Source organism: Aotus nancymaae, unplaced genomic scaffold, assembly GCF_030222135.1.
Source record: "Aotus nancymaae isolate 86718 unplaced genomic scaffold, 86718_ANA_hifiasm-v0.15.2.pri h1tg000059l, whole genome shotgun sequence".
Lineage (NCBI taxonomy): Eukaryota > Metazoa > Chordata > Mammalia > Primates > Aotidae > Aotus > Aotus nancymaae.
This window is the reverse complement of record NW_026988473.1, coordinates 58633225-58653032: the sequence shown is the minus strand read 5'-3', so window position 1 is coordinate 58653032 and position 19808 is coordinate 58633225. Positions and strand designations below refer to the sequence as shown.

The 19808-nt window shown below is 47.1% G+C and overlaps 1 protein-coding gene and 1 non-coding gene across 5 annotated transcripts in view; both read left to right on the top strand.

Moving 5' to 3' along the window:
* CHRDL2 (chordin like 2) overlaps nucleotides 1–19808 on the top strand; it is a 39692-nt gene that overhangs the window by 7784 nt on the left and 12100 nt on the right. For 2 of the 4 annotated variants that reach the window (XM_012469679.2, XM_012469678.2), the window contains exons 2-4: nucleotides 11046–11158; nucleotides 16325–16418; nucleotides 18489–18631. In XM_012469679.2, coding sequence (XP_012325102.2) covers nucleotides 11046–11158; nucleotides 16325–16418; nucleotides 18489–18631 — 350 coding nt within the window. Of the gene's footprint in view, nucleotides 1–10578; nucleotides 11159–16324; nucleotides 16419–18488; nucleotides 18632–19808 lie in introns of those variants that run through there. The other 2 variants (XM_012469681.2, XM_012469682.2) reach the window with 2 other exon arrangements.
* LOC135270310 (small nucleolar RNA SNORD43) lies at nucleotides 13106–13168 on the top strand. The gene has a single exon (XR_010338470.1). It is a non-coding gene; the product is annotated as a small nucleolar RNA SNORD43 (small nucleolar RNA).

Sequence of the window (19808 nt, the reverse complement as noted above, 5' to 3'; positions counted from 1 at the left end):
ATTCAGGACGTAAGTCATCCCTTTGTCCAGCATGTCCACGCTGTAGATGCTCCCTGACCGTTAGTAACTTGGTAGCTGTCTCAGTGATCAGATTAACTGCTGCAGTATTGCAGGGCTTGTGCTCAAGGAACCCTGATTTTATTTCATAATGGTGCCAAAGCACAAGAGCAGCAATGCCAGCAATTTGGTTATGCCAAAGAGAAGCCATCAAGTGCTTTCTTTAAGTAAAAAGGTAAAAATTCTCAATAGGGAAAGGAAAAAAATGGCATACTGAAGTTGCTAAGATCTACAGTAAAGATGACTTCTCTATCTGTGAAATTGTAAGGAAGGGAAAAGAAATCCATGCATGGTCTACATAGGGTTGAGTACGCGTTGTGGTTTCAGGCACACACTGGGGGTCCTGGCATGCATCAGCCAAGGATGAGGGGGACTACTGTATTACTAATGATAATAATGTTTAATGCCTATTATGCCAAGTGCCTCACACTCATATGTGTTCAGTCCAGAAACCTCAATCCTGTCCTTGACTGTTCCTTCACCCTCTCCACCCATATCCCATCCAGTCTGTCCCAAAGCCTGCCCATTGTACCTCCTAAGCGTTTCCCAAATCTGTATTTTTGCCATCAGCACTGCTTCCATCTTGGTCCAGGCCCGGCATGATCCCAAAACAGGATGACTGCAACAGCCCCTCCCTGGTCTCTCTGCCTCCAGTCTTGCCCTCCAATCTGTTCTCCATTCCTGTGGGATAAGTGATGACTAAAATGCAAATCTGATCATGGTACTCCCTAGTTTAAAGCTTTTCCGTGGCTTTCCTTTGCCTCCCGGGCTCTCAAAGCCCTCCATGAGCCTCTGCTTCTCTTTCCAGACTGGTCTCTTGCCTCTCACTCCTGCCTTCCCATTCTCTCCTCCAATTTCGGAGTCACTTTCATCTCTGTATCCCAGCCCAAGGTCTGTGGGCATGAGGCGAGTTGAGGCAGACTGATCTGGCTTATGAGTGGGGCTGGAAGAGTGCAGGGGCCACTAGAAACAGGGTTGGTGCTGTTGTAGATGAGACCCGGAAGATTTGGCCTCAGTGTGTGCTATGATGTTCATCCCCTAATAGGTGCCTGGGGATGACTACAGAGAGTTCTGGGAGTCAAAGAAACACCATGGGAAACCAACTATTAAGGAAGTTTGGGGTCAGCGCCCAGATGTGTTTTTTTTTTTTAATTGTACTTTGGGTTCTGGGGTACATGTACAGATCATGCAGGATTGTTGCATAGGTATACACATGGCAATGTGGTTTGCTGCCTCCATCCCCCCATCACCTACATCTGGCATTTGTCCCCATGTTATCTCTCCCTGACGTCCCCACCCCACCCCACGCTGTCCCTCCCTTGGCCCCCCACAACAGACCCCAGTATGTGATGCTCCCCTCCCTGTGTCCATGTGTTCTCATTGTTCAACACCCACCTATGAGTGAGAACATGTGGTGTTTGATTTTCTGTTCTTGTGTCAGTTTGCTGAGAATTATTGTTTCCAGATTCATCTATGTCCCTACAAAGGACACAAACTCATCATTTTTTATGACTGTATAGTATTCCATGGTGTATATGTCCACATTTTCCTTGTCCAGTCTATCATTGATGGGCATTTGGGTTGGTTCTAGGTCTTTGCTATTGTAAACAGTGCTGCTATGAACATATGTGTGCATTTGTCTTTATAACAGAATGATTTATAATCCTTTGGGTATACATCCAGTAATGGGATTGCTGGGTCAAATGGAATTTCTATGTCTAGATCCTTGAGGAAGTGACACACTGTCTTCCACAATGGTTGAACTAGTTTACACTCCCACTAACAGTGTAAAAGTGTTGCTATTTCTCCACATCCTCTCCAGCATCTGTTGTCTCCAGATTTTTTAATGATCACCATTCTAACTGGCGTGAGGTGATATCTCAATGTGGTTTTGATTTGCATTTCTCTAATAATCAGTGATGATGAGCATTTTTTCATATGTTTGTTGGCCTCATATATGTCTTCTTTTGAAAAGTGTTCATATCCTTTGCCCACTTTTGGATGGGTTTGTTTTTTTCTTGTAAATCTGTTTTAGTTCTTTGTAGATTCTGGATAATAGCCCTTTGTCAGATGGGTAGATTGCAAAAATTTTTTCCCATTCTGTTGGTTGCCAATTCACTCTAATGATTGTTTCTTTTGCTGCACAGAAGCTCTGGAGTTTAGTTAGATCCCATTTGTCTATTTTGGCTTTTGTTGCCAATGCTTTTGGTGTTTTAGTCACGAAGTCCTTGCCTATGCCTATGTCTATGTCCTGAATGGTTTTGCCTAGATTTTCTTCTAGGGTTTTTATGGTGTTAGGTCTTATGTTTAAGTCTTTAATTCATCGGAAGTTAATTTTAGTGTAAGGTGTCAGAAAGGGGTTTAGTTTCTGCTTTCTGCAGACTGCTAGTCAGTTTTCCCAACACCATTTATTAAACAGGGAATCCTTTCCCCATTGCTTGTTTTTGTCAGTTTTGTCAAAGATCAGATGATTGTAAATGTGTGGCATTGCCTCCAGGGCCTCTTTTCTGTTCCATTGGTCTATATCTCTGTTTTGGTACCAGCACCATGCTGTTTTGATTACTGTAGCCTTGTAGTATAGTTTGAAATCAGGTAGCGTGATGCCTCCGGCTTTGTTCTTTTTGCTTAGGATTGTCTTGGCTATGCAGGCTCTCTTTTGGTTCCATATGAAGTTTAAGGTAGTTTTTTCCAGTTCTGTGAAGAAGGTCATTGGTAGCTTGACGGTGATAGCATTAAATCTATAAATTACATTGGGCACTTGGCCATTTTCATGATATTGGCTCTTCCTAACCATGAGCATGGACTGTTTTTCCATCTGTTTGTGTCCTCTCTCATTTCCTTGAGCAGTGGTTTGTAGTTCTCCTTGAAGAGGTCCTTTACATCCTTTGTTAGGTGTATTCCTAGGTATTTTATTCTCTTTGTAGCAATTGTGAATGGGAGTTTGCTCATGATTTGGCTCTCTGTTAGTCTGTTATTGGTGTATAGAAATGCTTGTGATTTCTACACATTGATTTTGTATCCTGAGACTTTGCTGAAGTTGCTTATCAGTTTAAGGAGATTTGAGGCTGAGATGATAGGGTCTTCTAAATATACAATCATGTCGTCTGCAAATAGAGACAATTTGACTTCCTCTATTCCCAATTGAATATCCTTTATTTTTTTTTTTTCTTGCCTAATTGCACTGGCTAGAACTTCCAATACTATATTGAATAGGAGTGGTGAGAGAGGACATCCTTATCTAGTGCCAGATTTCCAAGGGACTGCTTCCAGTTTTTGCCCATTCAGTATGATATTGGCTGTGGGTTTGTCGTAAATAGCTTTTATTATTTTGAGATACGTTCCATCAATATCTAGTTTATTGAGAGTTTTTAGCATAAAAGGCTGTCAAATTTTGTAGAAGGCCTTCTCTGCATCTATTGAGATAATCATGTGGTTTTTGTCTTTTGTTCTGTTTATGTGGTGGATTACATTTATAGTCTTGCATATGTTGAACCAGCCTTACATCCCCAAGATGAAGCCTACTTGATCGTGATGGATAAGCTTTTTGATGTGCTGTTGCAATCGGTTTGCCAGTATTTTATTGAAGATTTTTGCATCTATGTTCATTGTAGATATTGGCCTGAAGTTTTCTTTTTTTGTTGAGTCTCTGCCAGGTTTTGGTATCAGGATGATGTTGGTCTCATAAAATGATTTTTATGAGGATTCCCTCTTTTTGTATTGTTTGGAATAGTTTCAGAAGGAATGGTACCAGCTCCTCTTTGAACGTCTGGTAGAATTCAGCTGTGAACCCATCTGGACCTGGACTTTTTTTGGTTGGTAGGCTGTTAATTGCTGCCTCAACATCAGCCCTTGTTATTGGTCTATTCAAGGTGTGAACTTCTTCCTAGTTTAGTCTTGGGAGGCTGGAAGTGTCCAGGAATTTATCCATTTCTTCCAGGTTTACTGGTTTATATGCATAAAGTTGTTTGTAGTAATCTCTGATGGTAGTTTGTATTTATGTGGAATCAGTGGTGATATCCCCTTTTGTTGATGTTTTCAAAAAACCAGCTCCTGGATTTATTGATTTTTTTGAAGGGTTTTTTGTGTCTCTATCTCCTTCAGTTCTGCTCTGATCTTAGTTATTTCTTGTCTTCTGCTAGCTTTTGAGTTTTTTTGATCTTGCTCTTCTAGCTCTTTCAATTTTGATGATAGGGCATCGATTTTAGATCTTTCCTTGCTTCTTATGTGGGCATTTATTGCCATAAATTTCCCTCTAGACACTGCTTTAAATGTGTCCCAGAGATTCTGGTACATTGTCTCTTCGTTCTCATTGGTTTCAAAGAACATCTTTATTTCTGCCTTCATTTCATTGTTTATCCAGTTGACATTCAGGAGCCAGTTGTTCAGTTTCCATGAAGCTGTGCTGTTCTGAGTTAGTTTCTTAATTCTGAGTTCTAATTTGATTGCCCTGTGGTATGAGAGACTGTTTGTTATGATTTCCATTCTTTTGCATTTGCTGAGGAGCGATTTACTTCCAATTATGTGGCCAATTTTAGAGTAGGTGCCATGCGGTGCTGAGAAGAATGTATATTCTGTGGATTTGCGGTGGAGATTTCTGTAAATGTTTATTAGGTCCGCTTGGTCCAGATCTGAGTTCAAGTCCTGGATATTCTTGTTAATTTTCTGTCTCGTTGATCTGTCTAATATTGACAGTGGAGTGTTAAAGTCTCCCACTATTATTGTGTGGAAGTCTAAGTCTCTTTGTAGGTCATTAAGAACTTGCTTTATGTATCTGAGTGCTCCTGTATTGGGTTTGTATATATTTAGGATAGTTAGCTCTTCTTGATGCATTGATCCTTTTACCATTATGTAATGCCCTTCTTTGTCTCTTTTGATCTTTGTTGGTTTAAAGTCCATTTTATCAGAGACTAGGATTGCAACTCCTGCCTTTTTTTTTTTTTTCTCTCCATTTGCTTGATAAATCTTCCTCCATCCCTTTATTTTGAACCTATGTGTGTCCTTGCACATGAGATGGGTTTCCTGAATACAGCACACTGATGGGTCTTGATTTTTTATCCAGTTTACCAGTCTGTGTCTTTTGATTGGGGCATTTAGCCCATTTACATTTAAGGTTAATATTGTTATGTGTGAATTTGATCCTGCCATTTTGATGCTAGCTGGATGTTTTGCCCATTAGTTGATGCATTTTTTTCATTGTGTTGATGGTCTTTACCATTTGGTACATTTTTGGAGTGGCTGGTACTGGTTGTTCCTTTCCTTGTTTAGTGCTTCTTTCAGGAGCTCTTGTAAGGCAGGCCTGGTGGTAACAACATCTCTCAGCAGTTGCTTGTCCATAAAGGATTTTCTTTCTCCTTTGCTTATGAAGCTTAGTTTGGCTGGATATGAAATTCTAGGTTGAAAGTTCTTTTCTTTAAGGATTTTGAATATTGGGCCCCACTCTCTTCTGGCTTGTAGGGTTTCTGCGGAGAAATCTGCTGTGAGTCTGATGGGCTTCCCTTTGTGGGTAACCCAACCTTTCTCTCTGGCTGCCCTTAGCATTTTTTCCTTCATTTCAACCCTGGTGAATCTAATGATTATGTGCCTTGGGGTTGCTCTTCTTGAGGAATATCTTTGTGATGTTCTCTGTATTTCCTGGACTTGAATGGCAGCTTGGCTTGCTAGGTTGGGGAAGTTCTCCTGGATAATATCCTGAAGAGTGTTTTCCAGCTTGGATTCATTCTCTATGTCACATTCAGGTATACCTGTCAAGCATAGATTAGGTCTTCTCACATAATCCCATATTTCTTGGAGGCTTTGTTCATTTCTTTTCACTCTTTTTTCTCTATTTTTGCCTTCTCATTTTATTTCATTGAGTTGATCTTCAATCTCTGATATCCTTTCTTCTGCTTGATCGATTCAGCTATTGAAACTTATGTATGCTTTGTGAAGTTCTCGTGCTGTTTTTCAGCTCCATCAAATAATTTATATTTTCTCTAAACTGTTTATTCTAGTTAGCATCTCATCTAATCTTTTTTCTAGGTTCTTCGTTTCTTTTCATTGGGTTAGCACATGTTCTTTTAGCTCTGAGAAGTTTGTTATTATCCACCTTCTGAAGCCTGTTTCTGTCAATTCATCAGATTCGTTCTCCATCCATCTTTGATCCCTAGCTGGTGAGGAGTTGTGATCCTTTGGAGGAGGAGAGGCATTCTCGTTTTTGGTGTTTTCATCCTTTTTGCACTGGTTTCTTCCCATCTTAGTGGCTTTATCTACCTGTGGTCTTTGTAGTTGGTGACTTTCAGATGGGGTCTCTGAGGGGACGTCCTTTTTCATGATGATGAAGTTATTTCTTTCTGTTTTTTAGTTTTCCTTCTAACAAACAGTCAGGTCCCTCTGTTACAGGACTGCTGGAGGTCCACTCCAGACCCTGCTTGCCTGGGGCTCACCTTCAGGGGCTGCAGAACAGTAAGGGTTGCTGCCAATTTCTTCTTCTGTTATCTTCATCCCAGAAGGGTACCTGCCAGATGTCAACCTGAGCTTTCCTTTATGAGGTGTCTCTTTGGGTATACAGGGTGAGGGAGCTGCTTGAGGAGACAGTCTGTCTCTTATAGGAGCTCAAGTGCTGTAGCTCTGTTGTTCTGTGCAGAGCTGCTGGGCAGGTACGTTTAAGTCTGCTGCAGCGGAACTCATAACTACCTTTTTTCCCAGGTGCTCTGTCCTAGGAAGGTCAGCTTTATTTATAAGTCCCTGTTGTGCTGTTGCCTTTTTTCATAGATGCCGTGCCCCACATGGAGTACTCTAGTTACAGTCTGCCAGCAGAGGCTCTGCCCAGCTGCTGTGTGGACTGCCTTGGTAGTGGTGGTCGTCCTTCCCCGCACTGAGCTGGACCTTCCTGGGTCCAGCTGTCCTTGCTGGGAAACTCTCCATCCAGAGCGTTTCAGATTGCTTGTTTTGTGGGGGTGGTACCTGCTGAGCCAGATCTCCTGGCTCCCTGTCTCTGCCCCCTCCCTTTCAGTTGAATGGGTGGCTCTGTCTCCCAGGTGTTCCAGGTGCCAGTTGAAATGGCCGCCCAGATTTTTGTAAGTTTCTGTGTGCCAAGCCGGCATCGGCTGAAACCACCATGCTGAAAACTCATGGCGCTTTTCAGCCCAGGAAACTCCTGGTCTATGGGCAGTGAAAATTTGTTTGGAAATGCAGTGGGCACTCACCCTCTGCGTTGTTTTTACTGGGAAATGCACTCTGGAGCTGTTCCTATTCCGCTATCTTGGATCCTCCCCCTTTTTTTTAACCTACTATTTAGTTGAGCACATAATGTATGTTAGGTACTAGGTGTATTACATATATTATCTGACTTAATTCTACAGTAACTCTGAGAGGTAGAGATTGTTACTAGTTCCGTTTAATAGATGTGGAAACAGAAGACTGGAATGGTTAGGTAACTTGTCTAAATTCAGGCTGCAAATAAAAGCCAAATCCACAATTTGAATCCCAGCTGATCTGACTCCAAAAGGCCCCTGAGAAAAGGCATGCTTGGCCTCTGAGATGGGGAGAGAGGCATGAGCACAGGTGGGATGAGACATGGTGGTGGGGTGGGAGAGGAATCAGGGCAGGCCCAAGGCCAGGGCAGGGGTGGGAAAGCCACAGAGGACCAAAGGGAGTGTATGGGAAGGGAGTGAGATGTGAGAGACACACTTTACCTCCTTCACAGCGTCACTTGGGACTGGTCCTACTGGCTCCCTGAACTTCATCCTAACCCACTTTGGAGCCTCTGAGAGCCTAGGAGACTATCAACATATCCAAGAATCATAGCATCTTGGAATGATGGAATCTTAGAACCACAGCATTGGACAATTCTGGTAGCTTTGTGTTCTAAGGAAATATAGGTTCTTAGAAACCTTTTGTGGCATTCTCAAAATCCTGAAGCTTAGAATCCTAGAATTTTGGAGTCTTCCAATGTTGAAATCATGGATTCATAAACTATGCAGAAAATCTTTGAAGATCATAGCTTACCCCCTCCCCTTATTTTGCAGATGGGAAACTGAGGCTCAGAGAAGAGAGAATGAGTCTCTGAATGTCACACAGTGAATTTGTGACTTAAAGAACTAAAGCTCTTTCCACTAGCCATGTTCAAGGGTTGGGGCTAGTGCCAGGACTGCAGGAACAGAGGCGGCCTGTCACCGCCTGGCAGTTCTTCCTCCTGCTTGGTTTTGGCATGGCCTTGGGCACTCATCTCACTTGAGGAGGGGAGAACTCCAGGCCATGCCACCCTTGTGCCTGTCACCTTCTAGGGTGTGGTGGGGTGGGGATTGTGGCCACCAGAGGCTTCCTGCCAGGCCCCCCACATTCTCAGCCTCTGCCAGGTCTATTGGTGGGGGGAAGGGGCCCCCTGCCTGGGCATTGGCTGAGACACTCTTTCTGTCTTCATGCTCTGAGCAGGCAGTGAGGTAAAGGGGGTGCCAAGTGGCACAGGGACCTCAGCTACAGGGCCGCCCCAAGGAAGGTAGGACAAGGCTTCTTCAGCAACAGGCTGGGACCTAAGGTGGTGGCAGTGTTGCAATCGCCCCCTCCCTGGTGGGAGGAGGAGACTGAGGAAGAAGGAAATTATTCACTCCTTGGAGAGTTGGGCTGGCTCTGACCAGCACCCCAGCTGGGCCTGTGTCCCACCCTCTCTGCCAGTGGAGGCTGAGAGATAAACACAGCTCATTTGATACGGGCCAGCCGGGCCTTACTGGTTTGCTGGGAATGTGAGAGACAAACTTTGATCGCTCTTCCACTTTGGGGAGCTGGGCAGGGAACGGTGAGGGAACTAAACCATGTGTTCCTACTCCCAGCAGCCCACGAAGCACAGACTGAAGGCATCATGACAGCAGTCTCAAATCTTTGTTCTGGGAAGCCCAAGTGGGCAGAGCAGGAGCAATGTCATGAACCAGAGAGAGGCCAACTCCAGCTCCTTACAAAGAAAATTTCCTAATGGTTAGGAATGGCCCATGAGCTCCTGTTCCCTGGAGGCATGTGTCAAGCGGGGGCTGCACACCAGCCCAACCCCCAGTGTGATGGAGAAGGAATTCCTGCCCTGAATGTGAGCTCCCTGCTCACCACACCCTTCTCATTACTGCTTTCAATGCTCTGCGATTCTGTTTCAAGGTCTGAGAGAATGTGATTTAGGAAATGTGAGAGCCCATGTTTCCAAGATGCTTGACTCTGGAAAATGAGAAGGAGGAAGCATGAGAGGCAACTTCTACATTTTAGACCAACAGGGGACTAAGAGAATAAGATAGGGAGTCAGGGATGGTGGCCGATGGCAGAGAGAGCAGAAGGCAGTTGAGCCTTTAGGCCCTGGGATTGGGTGAAAAGCCGTAGGAGATGAGGTAAAGAGAAAGGAGCTCTGCTTTGGAGGCAGGAGCCCTGGGTTGAAATCCTAGCAGAGGGCTTTAGGCAAGTGGCGTAGTCTCTGTGAGCCTTCTCGTAATTGTGGTAACAGTCACAAAGCCACTGCAAGACGCATACTATCATCTCTTCCAGATGACAACGTCCACTTTGCAGCGGCTTTGTGACTGTTACCACAATTATCATAATAATAGCATTCAACTAAGGGTCAGAAACTGGACTCGGTAAGCACTTTACAAGCGTTCAATTTAATTTTCGGCATGGCCTTGGGTACTCATCTCACTTGAGGAATGGTCAAAATAACAATATTAATGAGATACCTAACTTCTGTACGGAGTTCGGCAAAGAGAAGATAGTCAATGAATGTTGGTTCCCTTCTCCATATTTAATTCCACAAAACTTAGCTTGTGCTGGGCCTCCCAGTTCCTCCTGAAAAGAGCTCAGGCAATGGCGTGTTTCTCCCTGCTGGTGTGAAGAGCACCAGGTACCTGTGCAGAGGAGGGTTGGTGAGGATGGGGCAGGAGGCAGAGAGGCAGGGCATGAGACTGCAGAGCTAGGCTGGGAGGTGTGACCCGGGGCTGGGCGATGAGTGGATAGGAGGTGCGAGCAGGAGTGGATCAACGGGTTATGGGAGGTGAGAGAGGCAGAGGTTTCAGGAAAGCAGGATTGCAGGAGAGATAGCCAACCCATGGAACAAACAATTCTAGTTCTTAGAAGCATACATCCAAATATTGACAACTGATGTATGGTTGCAAAAAAAGTCCATTGATATGCCAATCACAAATCACGGTAGTAGCAACGATCATTTTTAAGGCTACTTGAAAGTTAGTTTCCTAACAACCTTTCCATCATGGCTCACTGAAATGTAAGGACATGGTACATGTCCCCAAGAAAGCTCCCAGCGCGTGGCTTGGGCCTATCCCTGCCAACCCTCCTCTATACAGGGGCTGGTGGTCTTCACACTAGGAGGGCTTTGTTCAAAAGGTGGGCCACAGGACCCAAAACGAGAGAGAGAGAGAGAGAGAGAGAGAGTGTGTGTGTGTGTCTGTCTGTGTGCGTGTGTGTGTTTGTGTGTGTATACGGGGGAGGGGGATGGGAGAAGAGAGGGGTGGAGACGGAGGGAAGAATGTGGTAATGTACTAAATAATAGGCCAAATGGGACAAATAAAAAGGAAATAAGTATGATTGTGAAGACAGAGGAGCACAGGACTGAGTCAGGAGACTGGCGCTGTCATCCCTGCCTGGTGACTGACTTGCTGTGTGGCCCTCAGGTGTAACTTATCCTCTCTGGGCCTCATTCGTCTAATCATAACTAACGTTGATACCACATAAATATGTACAGCATTTCACTGCTTGATTCCCTAACTGCCCTGTGAGATAAGCATTAAGGCTCAGAGAGGGTCAGTGGCATGCCCAGTGTCGCACAGTAAGGGTGTGGTCAAGCCGAGATTCAGACTCAGACATTCGGCCCCCTGCCTGGAGAGCATGCCCAGTTGTCCCACAGATTCTGTTTTGCCTGAGTGGCCCAGATGACATCTCTTCTAGAGCCAGAAAGAAGGAGAAGTAAGACAGGGTCTTTGGGCTGGAGCCTCCTGGGACTAACATGGCACTGGTTGGTTTGCCAGGCCCAGACATGCTCTGCCTTTTCCATGGGAAGAGATACTCCCCTGGCGAGAGCTGGCACCCCTACTTGGAGCCACAAGGCCTGATGTACTGCCTGCGCTGTACCTGCTCGGAGGTAGGTTCCTCTGGCCACCTGGCCACCTGTGTCAGGGATGTGAGAACCCTACAGAGAATCACCTCAGAAGGAGGACCATGCATGCCTTCTAGAACTTGCTGTCAGCAGCAGCTGAGGCACTCGGGACAAGCCACTTCACTACTGAGTACTCAACATATAGGATTAGATGGCTACAGTGTACCTCCCAAAGATAAGTCACACAAACATCAGTGGCCGGGTTGGGATGAGGACCCTGGTCTCCTGTCTCATATCCCAGCCTTCTTTCCACCTTGTGCTGGTGCCAGCCTCCCTGCTTCCCACGCAGCCCAAGACAGAGCCTTTTGGACCTAATCTCTCATTCCTTCCTCTTCACGTATCTTTCCTCCAGCCACTTGGCTCTGCCTTAGGATGTGTTCCCCCAACACCACTAGCCCAACTACTTGTTCCTCAAGGATTTGCCCAAATGGGAAAATGACCTCCACTGGAAGTTTCTTCTTCTTCTGGGATCCACATGAGTTTCTCTGCCCCTTTCCCTGATCACTGTTGGCCAGGTAGCATGGTTACTGCCCCTCCCAGACTGAACCCCTGAGACCAGGACTTGCTGGGCCCTCACTCACGCCTGGTACGATTCCCTGCCAAAGGCTGAACCAGCTGGGGTAGAGACCATGTCTTTGTTTTTTGTCTCCTCCTGCCCCACCACACCCCACCAATCCAGCACCTCCACAGGGCCTTGTAAAATCAACTGGGTAGAATAAATGAGACCTCCACGTGGTCCAGAATTCATAGGCAAGGCATGAGATTGGAGAGGAGGAAGAGGAGGAAGTGGCTTAGGAGGCTTGAAAAACCCTTGGCTTTAGCTCAGCTGCCTGACGCCCAGTCTAGATGTCCCCAGCTTTCTTTGTCTGGGTGTTGGTGCTTGGAGGGAGGGGTAGCTAGCTTCCAGCCAGAGCCAGCATCCCAGACCCTCTCTTTCTTCACACAGAGCTGAGAGAGGAACGCAGAAGGCCTCTAAGAGTCTCCCTTGTTAAAACACAACCCTCTGGGGTGGGAGCAGAGAAGAGCTCTGGAGGAGACCCTGTGGGGAGGTGGAGTGGGGGGCTAGCCCCCTCTTGGCTTTGACTCTGGGGTCTTACTCCTCCTGGGATCTTTTCCTCTGACTCCCCACTGCTTCTACAGTGTTGGCCCCAAGTAGAAATGGGGACACAACCCCCACCATGACTGTCTCCCCTCAGTTTTCCTTAGCACATCTGAGGCCAATCAGCCTTTTCAAGAAAAACTTTATGAAATATAGCCAGAAAACAGAAAGGAAATCATAACAGAAAATTCCAGACATATCATGTGGTCCAGTTGACAAAGTCCAAGTGTTTTGAGCCATTGGAGTTAATTCGTTTCTCAGAGTTCACATACAGTTTCTTCAACCCAGAGGACTTTAGCTGGTATCTGCAAAATCAACCCTCAATCCCTCCACTTCTCTCCACCATCATTGCTCCCCGTAATCCACGCCACCGTCACCCGTCATCTCTTACCTGGGCTGCCACACAAGCCTCCTAACAGGTTTTCCTGTTTCCCCCTCTAAATCCATCCTCCATGTGGAGTGAGAATGGTTTTTTGTTTTGTTTTGTTTTTTGGATTTTTTGAGACGGGATCTAATTCTGGCACCCAGGCTAGAGTGCAGTGGTGCAGTCTCAGCTCACTGCAGCCTCAACTTTCCAGGCTCAGGCAATCCTCCATGCCAGCCACCTGAGTAGCTGGGACCACAGGTGCGTGCCACCATGCCCAGCTAATTTTTGTATTTTGTGCAGAGATGGGATTTGCCCAAGCTGGTCTCAAACTTCTAAGCTCAAGAAATCCACCTGCCTCGGCCTCCCAAAGTGCTGTGATTACAAGTGTGAGCCACCACACCCTGCAAGAATGGTCTTTTCTCAGCATGAAACTGATCATGTCATTCCACTCTTAAAACCCTCCAATAACAGATGCTGAACTCATTGACAGGCATACAGAGACTGTGTGTTGATTGTCATGATCTAATTCAGGGACAAAAGGCAAGAAAAGAGAAAAAAAAAAAAACTCCAATAGCCTTTCGTTGGCCCTACAGTAAAACAATTCAAATCCCCGGTGAGGGCTCTGCTTCTCTCTTATTCTCCAGTTTCTTTTTCTTTTTCTTTCTTTTTTTTTGAGACAGAGTCTTGCTCTGTCTCCAGGCTGGACTGCAGTGGTGTAATCTCAGCTCACTGCAACCTCCACCTCCCGGGTTCAAGAGATTCTCCTGCCTCAGCCTGCTGAGTAGCTGGGACTACAGGTGTGCACCATGACACCTGGCTAATTTTTGTATTTTTAGTAGAGATGGGGTTTCACCATGTTGGCCAAGATGGTCTCAATCTCTTGACCTTGTGATCTGACCTGCCTCGGCCTCCCGAAGTGCTGGGATTACAGGCATGAGCCACCGCGCCCGGCCTTACTCTCCAATTTCATTTCATACCTGCTCACTCCGCTGCAGCCACACTGACCTCTGTCGGTTGTTCCAACACTTGAAACTTGTTCCCACTTGTTTCCTCCGCCAGGAATGTTCTTCCCCCAGATCTTCTCATAAACAGTTCCTTCTCATCTCCCAGTTCATAACATACATGTTACTTCCTTATGAGGCTTTCTCTGACAGCTGTTTTTAAAATAGTCTACCCTGTTAATGAAATAATATTCCTCGATTTATTTATTTCTTTTGAGACAGAGTCTTGCTGTGTCACTCAGGCTAGAGTGCAGTGGCACGATCTTGGCTCACTGCAAACTCTGCCTCTTGAGTTCAAGTGATTCTTGTTCTTCAGCCTCCCAAGTAACTGGGATTATAGGCATGTACTATCACGCCTGGCTAATTTTTGTATTTTTAGTACAGACAAGGTTTTACTATGTTGTCTAGGCTGGTCTCAAACACCTGACCTCAAGCAATTCGCCTGCCTTGGCCTCCCAAAGTGCTGGGATTACAGGTGTGAGCCACCACGCCTGGCCCTCTATTTTATTATGTATCATAAATTTAACATCTGAAACCTTCTTGTTCCTACTTGCTTACTTTTTTTCTTTTTTTGAAATGGAGTTTCGCTCTGTCACCCAGGCTAGAGGGCCGTGGCGCAATCTTGGCTCACTGCAACCTCCGTCTCCTGGATTCAAGTAATACTCCTGCCTCAGGCTCCCAAGCAGCTGGGATTACAGGCGCACCACTGCTGCCTAATTTTTGTATTTTTTGTAGAGATGAAGTTTTGCCATGTTGTCCAGGTTGGTCTCGAACTCCTGACCTCAAGTGATCCTTTCACCTCAGCCCCCCAAAGCACTGGGATTACAGGCAAGAGCCACCACGCCCGGCCCTTGCTTACTTGTTTAATAAGTCTACCTTTCACTGCTACGATATGAGCTCCGGGAGAGCAGAAAACCTTGTCGGTCCCACTCATTGCTGCCTCCCTACTGCTCAGAAGAGGGCCTGGCACCCAGTAGATCTGCAGCAAATATTGAGCATGAATGAGTCCACGCCTACCCACCAGAGGCAGCTCAGCATCATGGAAAGTGCACAGGCCCTGGTGACAGTTTTTACCTGCTGTGTGATCTTAGGCAACTTAACCTTTCAAAGGCTCTTTTCTCATTTAAAAAATGTGACTAATAATATGGTACCTACCTCTAGGGGTGTTGAGAAGATTAAGTGGGATGATTTTTATATAATGTAAAGCCCCTACCTGGGTAGCCACTCAATAAATGGAGGCTATGAGTTTCCTGAGAGGTTCCCTGTGGCTGCAAAGGGCTTTTCCAAGGGCCCCACCTGCCCTTTTGCTGCTAGCCTGTCTCCATCTTATTTCCTGCTTCGTGGTGCTAATAATTATCACCATCCTTGGCTCCTCCAAGGTCAGAATCCAGAGAACTGATTCTAACTCTTCAAGCCACACAGTTCCTTACACTCCATCCTAGTTTCTCATCTGGGGGCCTCAGTCTATCCTCTAGACATTTATGAAGCACCCATGTGTGTTGGGCCCCTAGAAGGCGCCTGTTAGAGCTCAGACCAATCCTGTGGATCCTGGGATGCCCCTTAGCACTGACTAGTCCTCACGATTACCTCTGGCCATCCTGGGAAGCAGTGACCCCAGAAGGCCCAGGGCCAGTCTAGGGTCTTCCATAGGGCAAGAGTCTCCCTCTGGGAGAAGTACTACCAGGGAACTCAGGTCCAGGGAGAGGACAGGGGGAAGGAACAAGTGGGGAGGCAAGAGGCGGGGCTAGAAACAAACTTTGCCAACTTCAGAATTTTGAACAAAGCAGGCTCGATTCATCTGGGAGGGGCCCATTGACCCCTCCTTTCCTTACTCTCATTTCTTCACTCACTCATGCATTCATTCAGACGCCAGCAGCCACTAACTTGGAGCAAGGCCCCATGCTGACTATTCTTTGGAATTCCTGGTTGAATCAGTGACACAGGTATAAATGGTTCATCACAATACAGCAGAGTGACCCTTGTAACACAACGAAGAACAAAGTGCAGGAAGGCTGATGAGGGGCCAAAAACCTGCCTGAAGAGCTGGGAAGACCCTCACAAGGGGTGGTGGCCGCTCTCCCTCGGTTTCTGCTCATCTCTCTCTGCGTACGTTCCCCTGCCCAGTTCTCTCACTTGCTATACTTGAAAAGAGAAGGAACTTCAGGCCCCTCCTTCTTTGGTGCCCTCTCCAAAGGCTTTGTCCAGAATTGCCCAAACCTCTTAGAGATCTAGGGGGTGGATCATAAAGCCGTCTGTCTTCTCTACAGCAGGTTTTTAGTCTCGTACTCCTTCCTGGTCACCTGTCCTCATGTTTCATTCCTTTCTGAACCACAAGGCTCAGCCCCACAGTTAAAAGGATCAAGCCCCAGAGTTAAAATAGCACAGTCAAAGCATCAAGATCAATGTCAAACAGTTCTAGGCTTTTACATGTCTTTCTCTGTGAAGGGGACACAGTGTTTGAGCAAGTCCATGAACAGGGAGGCACATGGACGTGAGGGCCAAGTGAGATCCCCTTGGCGGCCAGGGATGTGGAGGGACTGGGCAAACTTAATTGTTTTCAGTCCAATCACAGGTTTATGACAAGTACGGAGTTCTGCAGTTGGGGTGGGAGTTTTGGGAAAGGACAGGTACAGGTGGGAGACAATGGTTATTTGAACCAGGACTGACCCTTGTGTCCCCTTCAGAGCGCCCATGTGAGTTGTTACCGCCTCCACTGCCCGCCTGTCCACTGCCCCCAGCCCGTGACGGAGCCACAGCAGTGCTGTCCCAGGTGTGTGGGTAAGTAGTCATGCTCCTCCCCACCACCCGTTGGCCTTTCTCCTACTCCCAATGTGGCCTTCTAGCTGAGGGAGACCCCTGCAAGGAGAAGGGCAGAGGTGTAGATACACAAAGGTGCTCAAGGAGGAAATAGCCCAGACCCCAGGCAGCGCTGGGGTAGCAGAGACATCATGTCCTTAAGCAGGCATGCATAGCAAGGGAGGGAGGACATGCAGGAAGTAGCTGCAGGAAACAGGCCTGCTCACCTGGCCTGCTGACTGGCACACGTGGGCTCCAGTCTCTCTCGGGCCGCCCAGAGCTGGAGGGCGTGGGCGCAGTCTGGGAAGTGAAGGTAAGTGATCTTGAGCTTGAAGGTCCTATGGAGAGACCCTAGAATTACCACTGCAGGGGCTGAGAAGAACAAAAGGAGGTGGGTCCTGTTCTCTGAGAATTCTCCCGGTGCTGAGATTCAGGGACTCTATGTGTCCTGATGCTAAATGTCTATGATTTCATGATTTTAAGATTCTAAGAGCCTCTGAGAATGAGATTCTAGGAAGAAGAGGTCAGAGGAAGGAGAGGTAGTCTGGGAAGGAAACTGGCAAAACCAAGTGTCCAGTGAGGAGCGGGCAGAGGGGAGGCCAACTTGGAGGTGGGAGGGGAGGTTGAGAGGAAAACTGATGTTTAGAAGCATAAAGTGGCGAAGAGGAGGCTCCAGATTCTGGCCTGGGCTCCGGGTTCTGGAATCAGAGCTTTCCTGTGAGCTGGTGTGGAGTGGGACTCCTTTTCCAGGGGGAGCCCAGTAGGGATCTGACTCGTGGTCCTGACATGGGTCATAGAGATTCCTGGCTCCATGTCCCTGAGGGGAACGTGGCTCTCAGCTGCATCCTGCACAGTAGGGGAGTGTCCTTGTGTCTGACGCTAACTCCAGGGGCCTTAGCTCTTCTTGCTGACTTTGGGATTTCCCCCTGTGCTAGGCCCAGGCCTGTTGTGGCTCAAATGCTCTTCACTCCCTCTCTCTTTCCATCCCCTGCCCTCTGCCTGCTCAGCTCCACTAGTTCTTCAAGACTCTCCCAACCATTGTCCTTCAGGAAGCCTTCGCGGGCCACCCCTCCCTGGCTAAGTTAGAGGCTCCTCCTCTGTGCTGCCACAACTTCTGTGCCTTCGTCTGCCCTAGCCCTTACCTGCTACAGCATCATTTCTTGTGGCTTATCTTTCTGCCTAATTAGCCTTCGAACTTCTTTTTTAAAAATTAAAAAAAAAAAATCTGTAGAGATAGGGTCTCACTATGCTGCCCAGGCCAGTCTTGAACTCCTGGAGTCAAATAATCCTCCCACCTAGGCCTCCCAAAGTGCTGGGATTACAGGTGTGAGCCACCACACCCCTAATTTTTGAGTTTGAGTTTCTTGATGGCAAGGGCTGAATCTTACTCATTGCTCCATTCTTATTGCCTAGCATGGTGCCTGGAACAGAGAAGTGCTTGGTAAAGGGGTCTTGAATGAATGAGTGGGTTCTCTCAGGACCAGAGGCTTACCCCTCCACCTGGCAGGATGAGGCAGGTCATGGAGAGGGGGGCTCTAGGGGCCAGTGAATGACAGAAGTTTATACAATCACAGGGACAATCATCTCAGCCAGCGCCACTAGAATGTAACCCCGTGAGGGCAGGGACTCTTCTGCTCACTGCTGTATTCCCAGCACCTAGAACAGTGCCTGGCACTGAGAAGTGCTTCATGCGCCCTCATTCAATGCTGGATGAACTAACTCAGGCCCCACTGAGCAGAAGCTGAGGCTGCTGGCTCTTTCTTCTTGCTCTGGTTGGGGCTGGCTCAGACACTGAGGGGGCTGGAGGGCTGTGGTAGGAGCCATGGGAGGGAGGGACATAGCCAGATGTAGGTATCAGAGGGACTTCTTAGTTAGCTGATATGGGGAATGGCTAGCAAGGCCCAGGCCAGAGCTTGGTTTAAATGTCAGGTTGGGGTCAAATGCAAAATCTTCAGAAAAGTGGCCTTCTTAATTTCAGCAAAGTTTTTTTTTTTTTTTTAGATTCACATGAAACCTCATTTTCTTCTTCCTCCTGGCCCTCCCCTACTGCAGAACCTCATACTCCCTCTGGGCTCCGGGCCCCTCCAAAGTCCTGCCAGCACAATGGGACCATGTACCAACACGGAGAGATCTTCAGTGCCCATGAGCTGTTCCCCTCCCGCCTGCCCAACCAGTGTGTCCTCTGCAGCTGCACCGTAAGGACTCCTGCCTTTCCTGCGACACAGGCCAGCACTCTGGACCTGCAAAGAACACAGCAGCGTGAACTGTGGGCTGGGGGGATTGTTCCTCCTGGCCAAAGCAAAATGAATGGGCTCAGGGGGAAGGGAACATCTGGGGTTTGGAATGTCCTGTCCCTAGCTGGGTCAGGTGACCGTTCTCTGAGCTGCCATACCTTCCTGAGCCTCTGTTTCCCCCAGTAGATGCTGCGTTCCTTGAGGGGAGGAAACATATGCATTTCATTTCTTTATCCTCTGCTGCTGTCAGTCCAGGGCCTAAAACACAGAAGACATCTGTAATGATTGTTGAATGAAAGAATGAATGCGCAAATGATCAGTTATCAGTTCTAGGGGACAGAGACAGGGCCTGATTATCTGTAGCAAATGGAAATTAACCTGAAGCTACTTAAACTCTTCCTATTGTTAGAGCTGGACCCTGGGACAGGCAGGGCTGACTCAACACTGTTACCATGGGACAGAGACTGAAGTTGAGCAGGGCCTGCTCTGGAAAGTCTTTAGCCTCCTCCTTGTAGGGGAGCTGGGGTCCAGGTATGGCCTTCCTATAGGTTTGCAGGTGGCTTTCAGCACGTCATTTTTAACCCTGGGCTTGGCAACTCATCCATGAATTGGCAGGAGGCACCCCTGCCCTCCTGATTTCCTTACCACCTGATCACCACACTTGGGCCTCAGTTCCTCTGAGTGCGTAAGGGAGTCTGACCAAGTGATCACTAATGTTCTCTGCAGACTGGGCATCAGAAACCTGTGTTTGAGCTCCATCACTGTCCCAGTTCCCTGTGTGACCTCGAGCAAGTCACTTCTTTTGGGCCTGCCTCCCCATCTTTTCAGTGACAGAGTCCCATCAGTCTGAGTCTCTGAATCTTAAAGTTTCTGTGCTGTAGAGCAAACAGCCTGCAAATAATGAGTGACTACTTATAAATCAACCCAGTAAGCAATTACCTTTTGCAGAGTGTGAGCCTTTTGCACAAGTCTATTGTGTCACCAGGTTCATAGAAATGCCTGGTTTATATACAGTCTCCGAATGACCCTAGGAGAAGGATATCACTATTTCTATTTTTCAGATGAGAAAACTGGGGCTCAGAACAGTTAAGTGACTTGCCTGAGATCAACAGCTAGTAAGTGACAGAGCTAGAATTCA